At 34.9% G+C, this 8,758-nt stretch overlaps 1 protein-coding gene across 1 annotated transcript; it reads right to left on the bottom strand.

The window, feature by feature from the left end:
* Positions 1–453: 453 nt before the first annotated feature.
* On the bottom strand, positions 454–1,824 carry LOC128860148 (E3 SUMO-protein ligase ZBED1-like). The gene is made up of 2 exons (XM_054097436.1): positions 887–1,824; positions 454–832 (listed from the first exon to the last, which is right to left on the bottom strand). Exons 1-2 carry the CDS (start codon positions 1,763–1,765, stop codon positions 644–646), a joined length of 1,068 nt encoding a protein of 355 aa, XP_053953411.1. The 5' UTR covers positions 1,766–1,824; the 3' UTR covers positions 454–643.
* Between the last annotated feature and the right edge of the window lie 6,934 nt (positions 1,825–8,758).

Below are 8,758 nucleotides of genomic sequence, written 5' to 3'. Positions count from 1 at the left end.
GATGCCTAATAAAATGTCTTAGTTTTGAGTACAAATATTACTAAATGTTATAAAACAGATTACAATAAATAAGTGGATTAAAAAAATGTCAAATTCACCTGATGTAATTCTTTTAGAAGTGAACTTTCAGCAAAGTCCGACCACCCCTCTATTTCTGTCCATTGTTTGTATGGAGTCGGAGCTCTGTGTCCCATGACAGAAAGCCTTTTTATTTATTTACTTTTTATTTTATTCCAACAGACAGCCAAATTGTTTTAAATTTTTTATTGATAACGAAAACGAACAAACAGAAAAAAATATCAATTATGCCCAGCAACATATAAACTGGACAGCATGGGCTTGGAGAAGAATGATATTCTTAGACGAGCGGAAATTTTATAAAGGGTGATCAGATTGTAGGTAGAGCTGCAAAACTATCGATGGTTGCAACATTCAATAGTTTCGATGGTTTGGCAACAAATATTCAATAGTATCGATAGTACTATCGAAAATATTTTCAAATTCAAAAACTTAATAAACGCATACTTAACAATAAAAATTAACATTTTAATAAACATTTCATATGTTTCATATGTTTAACATAATGAGATCCTTCATGGACATAGTAAATCAAAACAAATTTGAATAAAATTAAAATTAAGGATCAGTCTTCTGCCAAGATCCGAGAATTGTGACTAAGAAAAAGGAGCATGTCCACATGCTTAGCTTTTAAGGCAGCTCTTCGTTCCGTTATAATTTGTCCAGCTTTGCTGAACAATCGCTCCGACTCTGTCGATGAAGCAGGAATGCAAAAATATTTCGTAGTAAGGTCTTTTATACTATTTTCGTTATGCTGTAAATACGGAAACATTAAACATTTTTGAAGAATTTTTGTTAAGCTACATACCTGCCAATATTTGAGGGGATCAACATCGCCCAAGGAGTGATGTTTCCCAATATATTGTTGTAAATCAATTATTGCATCGGAGCGCTTGGTCCTAGGCAAATTTTCTATGTTGATTTTTACAAATTCATAAAGAGGATGTCGTGTTGGTTTTGGTTGATCAATTGGTGTTGGTGGCTCTGAGGTGGGAGCTGAAGACTTGCTCAGATGAATAAGTTCTTCAATTAAAAGTTTTTCAGCATTTTTGGCATTGTATTGCGAACGGAAACCTTGTTTTTTAAACCTTGGATCAAGCAATGTAGAAATGCTAGTTACTGTGCGATCTTCGTACTTGTACAACCTTTTGATTACGCAATCAATTAAAAATTCGTTTACTTTAAGGCCAACTTCGGTAAGAAGATTTTTTGTGCTATTTTCCAAGTTGTTTAAGAGGCCACAAGTAACTGGAATAACTAGTGATACTGTGACTTTAGAATTCGATGACACTTCTTTGGAAGCAATGTCAAAGGGAGAAAGTATTTGTGACAAGTCTTTTAATATGTTGATTTCGTCAGCTGTGAGAGGCTGTGGCGCTTTCGACAAACTTAGAAGTGTTATATTGATTGCTTCATGTGTTTTTAAGACTCTTTCAATCATTAGGAATGCACTGTTCCATCTGGTGGCAACTTCCTGTATTAGACTATATTTAGTTTCCGTCAATTGAGAATCTTTAAATTTCTTGTAAGCAATCGTGCTACTTTTAAAAAACGCGACAATGGACTTGCATTTTTTAAGTAATTCTTTTGTGCAATCCAGCTTAAGGCAATCTTGCACCACCAAATTAAGTGAGTGTGCATAGCAGGGTAAATTCCTTTTTTTAAGCAGCTCACACGCTTTGATCATTGAGCTTGCATTATCGGTCACAATTGCAGTTATTTTATCAAAAATTCCCCATTCGTTGCAAACAGCCTGCAGGGTCTCTGCTATATTCTTAGCAGTATGATTTGTTTCATCAATTAGCTTATTTGTTGATAAAACAGCAGAGCGAAGACAGTAACTATCTGTAATAAACGAGCATGTGACTGTCATATAAGATTCATTTGCCAGGGACGTCCTCATATCAGTTGTGATGGCACAGTGATTTATTTTGCTGAGCAAATTTTTTAATTTAGGTTTCTGCTCATCAAATAAATTTGTCATCATGACATTAGAGAGGGTAGTCCGCGACGGTAGTTTGTAGCGTGGGTCGAATAGTTTGATAAAGTCGCGAAACTCAGGATCCTCAACTATAGAAAAAGGTTGCATGCCTTGAGCTACAAATTTTATGAGTCCTAAATCAAGCTCTTGTTTGCGCTTTGACGTAGATTCATATGTTGTGTTTAAATATGTATATATTTTACCAGAAGTGATTGACAAATCGTTAACACGCTGACCGGGATGCGCACGCTTCAGGTGGTCAAATAAATTTGAGGTATTTCCGCTCGTCTTATACATTTTGCCGCAAGAGCGACACTTTGCCGACATACCGTTGTTTATTTTTTCGAAATGGCCCCACACCGATGATCTTCCGACTCGCTGCCTTTTTGCTAGCTGGTTGTCCTCCTCAATTGCCTCAATGCTGCTGTCTTGTCCATCTTAACAAAGCACATGCATACATAACATAAATTAGTTACTTGCGTTGCTGAGCAGTAAATGGAACTTACCCTGTGAGTTTTTCAAGAGAAATTTGTCCATCCTTCCGCCACCAACACCAACGAAAATTTACCTACAAATAAACACTTATTTTAATATTTAATTAATATACCTTTTACATATAAATGTATTTCTTACCAAAATTTGCTGCCGACCTGCAAAGTTGCGCCAAAACAAGTGATGTGCAATGTATGGTAATGCCACTATCGATAGTGAACAATAACCATCGATAGCGACGCAACAATATAAAAATTCGATATATCGATAGTGCCATCGATAGTTTTACAGCTCTAATTGTAGGTGCTTTTTCCAATAGGGTTCTTTTGACAGAACACACGTGACTACTGTAAATACATACTTTTTTCAGTATTCTTTCACATTTCATCATGGAAAGACTTACACCCCAACAACGTTTACAAATCGTACAATTGTTATTTTGCGCCACCTTGTATTTCAATCGGATAGAAAGCAAACCAAATGCACCAGCCACGAATCATCGCAAACAACATTGTCCAATACATACAAATATTCTACTGTCGATATGCGCACAAATGTATCCCAGACGAACAAACGGGAGTGTCGAATACCCTTGAAAAACTTGCGTTCAATTTTAATTTTAAACTTTTTGTTGTGTTCAGTTGTATGCCTTAAGCTATGCGCAGTTCCAAAGCCTTCGATCAAGAAAAATGAACAAAAACACAACCGAACAAAAAATCCCAGCGAGAGTACATCTTCCGTTTCTAATGAATGTCTGCTCATCGGGGCACACATACACATATACATACACACACATACACACACATACAGACACATTCAGACAAACATACACGCATCGACAAAGCAACTATGATCGCACTTTTTGCCGAATTTGTAAAAATTCCATAACCCAAAAGTGAAATCAAGGAGTCTTTTACAAAGGCAACAACGATTGTGTCAGGCAGTGATCGGTAAGTTGCCACAGCCATTCTTCAACTTAGATCATTTGTTGGCATTCTGTATGCTGAGTCATTTTTTGGTCGGCCGGCAACAGGCTGCGCTTCTGATTTCGTTCGTCTTGCGCTTTTTTTTTGTTTTATTTTTGGTTTTGGAACAATTTTTCAAATCACAAATTCCATTGCCAAAATGGTATTCTAACGAGACAAAAGGGACAATGCAAAAAAGGGTATGGCAGAGCAGACAAAAGGGTGTTGTAATTCGATTTTTCCTGTTTTCTTTCATTTTTCTGTTTTTTGTTTTTTTTTTTGTTTGCTTGTGCCTGTGCAAGGAATTCGCAAGAGGTTTTGCACGAATACAAATAAAAGTTGTATAATTTGCGGAGAGGGGGAATAGCAGGACAGACAGCTAAAGAGCAATGTGAGATAACACGTTTCAATGTGTTGGTTTGTAAATTTTTATGTCTTACATTCTGCAGAGTGAAGATTTTGTACCCTTCCGAAGAAGAGAGTTTGTATGTAAGTACAATACTTGTACTTCAGATAAACAAAGAAGCAGACCATTTTGTTGTTTTGTTAAATATGTAAATGAGTTAATTTCTTAGGCATTTTTTACACATTTACACAGGGAATTGAAATGCAAATACGTTGTTTTTTTATTGTATTGAAATGTAAGCCTCTAACCCTTAAATGCAGTTTTTTTTTATTTTAAGTGAAATAAATTATTTTGTAATATTATCAAGCGAATAAGAATGAATACTACAATAACAACGAAACTTACTTTTGAAGCAAATATGTATGTATGTATGTACATATAAGTCCGAGTTGTCAGCTATTTATATCACTTTATAGCCCGGATAGTAGTCGAAATCAACGACTCAAGTATGAAAAACGATGCCCGTTAATTTGAATAAAATTTTATAAAAAATAAACTTTTTTATGGGTAGAACCAACCAAAAAGCACAAAAAAACAACAAAAAACAAAAACACAAAAAAGCTAAAAAAAAAAAAACTAAAAAAAGCACAAAAAAATAAAAAAAAAACTCAACGTTTTAGACTGAGATTCGAAGTGTGTTTTTATAAAATCTTTTATTTTATCAGTAACACCTCAACTACAGTAACACCTCCGCTCTGAACCTTCGTATAATTTTTTTCCAATTTTTGTTTTTCTAATTTTTTTCTTAAATGTTGTAAAATCATCTCCAGAATGCTAATCGAAAAAAATTATTGGGACAAAATTTTCTCTGAAAAATAAAATTTTTAATTATTGGGAGAAAATTTTGTCAGAAAAAAATGATCTCTGTAAAAAAAAATTTTTTTTTAAATTATTGGGAGAAAATTTTCTCTGAAAAAAAAAAGTTCTCTGAAAAAATTTTTTTTTTTTAAGTAATTGGGAGAAAATTAAAAAAAAAAATTTTTTCAAAGAAATTTTTTCAGGAAAATTTTTTCAGAGAAAATTTGTTTTAGAGAAAGTTTTAGAGAAAATTTTCTCCCAATAATTAAATTTTTTTTTTTCAGAGAAAATTTTCTTCCAATAATTTAAATTTTTTTTTTCAGAGAAAATCTTCTCCCAATAATTTATAAAATTTTTTTTTCCTCCAGAGAAAATTTACTCACAATAATTTTTTTCGATTATCATTCTGGAGATGATTTTACATTTTTAGAATTATTAATTTTTAATTTATGCAGCTTGAGGTAAACACTTTTTGAAACAATGAATGCGTTTGTCCCGAAACTATAATTTTCAAATTGGTTGGCAGCTTAATTTGTGCCATTTTTATAAGATCAGCTTACATTTTTAACTTTAGCTTTTTAGATAATAGGTATATTTATAAGTTCGTGCGGTTTTACAACAGATGGCGTAACTTGATTATTATTCCATCGATCCACATTTCCAAACATTCATTGGAGAGCTACTGTCGTAAGGCACAAACGTCAGTATAAGTTTTTTATTTGAAGCGTAAACAACAATATTTTTACCACACTTGAAAATGTCGAATTTCGTGCCAAATAATGTGTTTTTGCGGGGAATTCTTCTTCATTATTTTAATATGAAGAAAAAAGCAGCCGAAAGTCATCGTATCTTGGTTGAAGTTTATGGTGAGCATGCTCTATCTGAGCGAACGTGCCAGAAGTGGTTTGCACGCTTTAAAAGTGGTGATTTTGGCTTGGAAGACGAAGAACGCGAGGGTGCGCCGCCAAAGTTCATGGATACCGAATTGGAGGAATTGCTCGATCAAGATCCGGCTCAAACGCAAGAAGAGGTTGCAAAAACTTTGGGAGTTGATCAATCAACCATTTCCAAACGTTTAAAAGCCATGGGAATGATCCGAAAGGTAGGCCATTGGGTGCCGTATGAATTGAAGCCAAGAGACGTTGAACGCCGTTTTATGGCATGCGAACAACTGCTTCAACGGCACAAAAGAAAGGGTTTTTTGCATCGAATTGTGACTGGCGATGAAAAGTGGGTCCATTACGACAATCCAAAACGTCGGGCAACGTATGGATACCCTGGCCATGCTTCAACATCGACGTCGGCGCAGAATATTCATGGCCTGAAGGTTATGCTGTGTATCTGGTGGGACCAGCTGGGTGTTGTGTATTATGAGCTACTGAAACCGAATGAAACGATTACGGGGGATGTCTACCGACGACAATTGATGCGTTTGAGCCGAGCACTGCGAGAAAAACGGCCGCAATACGCCGATAGACACGACAAAGTTATTTTGCAACATGACAATGCTCGGCCACATGTTGCACAAGTGGTCAAAACATACTTAGAAACGCTCAAATGGGATGTCCTACCCCACCCGCCGTATAGTCCAGACCTTGCGCCATCCGATTACTATCTCTTCCGATCGATGCAACATGGCCTGGCTGACCAGCACTTCCGTAATTACGATGAAGTCAAAAAATGGATCGATTCGTGGATTGCGGCAAAACCGACCGAATTTTTCACAAAGGGAATCCGTGAATTGCCAGAAAGATGGGAAAAAGTAGTAGTAAGCGATGGACAATATTTTGAATATTAAATTTGTAACCATTTTACGTCAATAAAGTTTCAAATTTCGAAAAAAACCCGCACGAACTTATTCATAGTCCTATTAAATTATTTAAAACGATACTCTTGGTTAAAAATTCCGGTTTTTATAGAAAAATAAAAATATTTTTTTTTCATAAAAACTGATTTTCTTATTTCAAACTGAAGCTAGGAGGAGGACTTTGAAAAGTCCGTGCAAATATAAAAACACTTAAGGGGACCCGGTGGTCTAGAAATTTCAAAAAAATCGATTTATTGTTTTTCGATATTTCGAAAGTGTAGAATCTTAAGAATATACTGTGAAATTTTCATGCGGAAATTCCCAATATTAAAGCTTCTACAGCTCATTAACTAAGTAGAGAGCGGCCCTCGCGCTCCTGTACCTCAAACTTCAAACTCATTTATTTCGAAACGACTTTTTTCGGCCTGGTGTGTTCACAAAAAAAAAAAAAAACTATGCAACTGAATCGCCTGAAATTTTAATATGTTGTTTACAGCATCAATGGCTATCGCTCGTACTAGAATCATGTTATTATTTCAATTACTTCGTATTTTTTTTATTAAAAAACCTAAAAAATCCGATTTTTAGAGTCAAATTCAAAAATACGCCATTTTGTAAATTTTTTTAAATTTATTTTAGTAGCGGGACATAGCGACAGTCATACTGATTAATCAGTTTTTAGTTTTTGTGTTTCAGATAAGTAGAAGAGCCAATTTTTCGGGAGGGTCAGCGCGCTTTTTTAAATTATTGAAATAAAAAATAATTATATTAATTTTTTTTTTTTTTTGTATGTAAAAGAAGTTTATTTAACTTAAGTCTAAAAAATATTTAATTTAAGCCTAAAAAATTTAAATATCGCTTTCATTGTTTTTATTGTAAAAAAAAGGTAAGCTCCTAACAGAAGTATACGTGCCAAGTATATATTTATTTGCAACTTTTTTCTATTTTTCTCCTTTTAGACTTATATATTTCGTCCAACGATGTTGGATTTTGCTGATCCCGTCCGAATAATAGAATTTGTCAAAGTCTAAAAAATAGTCATTTGTCACTTTAATCACCTCCTCACTTAAATAAAATCATTTTCCCGTCAGTCATTTCTTCACATTGGAGAGCAAATAGTACTCTGAGGCCTCCGGGTGAGCTACGTTTGGAGAATAGAGGGGACGTGAAACAAGTTGAAATCCTATTTCCAATAATATTGCGGCCACAGCTGCTGAGACAAGAGCTGGAGCGTTATTGATTTGTCCTCGATTCAAACGAATGCCTAGCAGAAAGGAAAATACCGATCTGACTGAAAATTTGTGCGTGTTCTTCCAAGAGATACTACTAACTAAGCACAACCTCGAAACGCGCCAGTAGTTCAGCTCTCTAACTTTGCACGGACTTTCCAAACGACCCTCGCGTTTTGCGAAAACCCTTATTTTGCTGTAAAATTGTTTAACGAAAAAAACTGTCTTTGTACTAACTGGTAGCCGTTAAAAATTTGAAGTACAACGCCCATAGCTAAGTAAAGAGGCTATGTTGCACACGTATTTATGACGTAATTTAATATTTTTGATTGAAAAAATCTGTCGTATGTAGAAGGTGGCGCAAAATTAATCACTTTATTTCACACTGTTCAACTAGACAGCTGCAGTTTAAAAAGAGTTAAGCAATGGAGCGGTTACGAGTCAAAATAAAGATTGATATTACTCAAAATCATTTGTTTTTATTTAGTAAAAAAAAAGTTTTTCTTTCTTATAAATCCTATATATAATATATAATCTAAAGTTGGTAAAATTTTTTTTTCAAATTCGGAGTAATATTATATTTATAGATTAAAAAAAATCTCTCCTACTCCTCTACTTGGGAAAATCTTTTAAACTCTGCACCGAAGTTTGCCCCTCTGGCTTCACAGACGGTTCCAAGATGGAATCGGGAGTCGGAGCAGGGGTTTCCTCTAAATCAGCCAATTTATCTTTCTCCTTTAAACAGCCGGATACAGCTAGTGTCTTTCAAACAGAAGTCTTTGTGATCCTGCAGGTATGCAAAATGCTTAGGGAACGCGCGAGGGAGGGAGATATTAACATTTCCTCCGATCGCCAGGCCGCGATCAAGGCTCTGACGACGCCATGGTGCAGAACGAAACTAGTAAACTCCTATAAGAAGAACATCAAATCTCTTGGATGTGTAGGTAACATTTCTCTAATCCGCGTTCCAGGACATAGGAACATAGAGGGAACTCAAATTGC

This window comes from Anastrepha ludens, chromosome 2 (genome assembly GCF_028408465.1).
Source record: "Anastrepha ludens isolate Willacy chromosome 2, idAnaLude1.1, whole genome shotgun sequence".
Classification (NCBI taxonomy): domain Eukaryota; kingdom Metazoa; phylum Arthropoda; class Insecta; order Diptera; family Tephritidae; genus Anastrepha; species Anastrepha ludens.
Note: the sequence above shows the minus strand (reverse complement) of the source record. Positions and strands in the feature narration are given on the sequence as shown.

What these genes read in the sequence shown, in the direction of transcription:
- LOC128860148 (XM_054097436.1), bottom strand. Translation starts at nt 1,765, where the DNA reads ATGATCAAAGCGTGTGAGCTGCTTAAAAAAAGGAATTTACCCTGCTAT. An exon ending in ATCCCCTCAAATATTGGCAG is followed by an intron (nt 833 to 886) that starts GTATGTAGCTTA and finishes CCGTATTTACAG; the next exon opens with CATAACGAAAATAGTATAAA.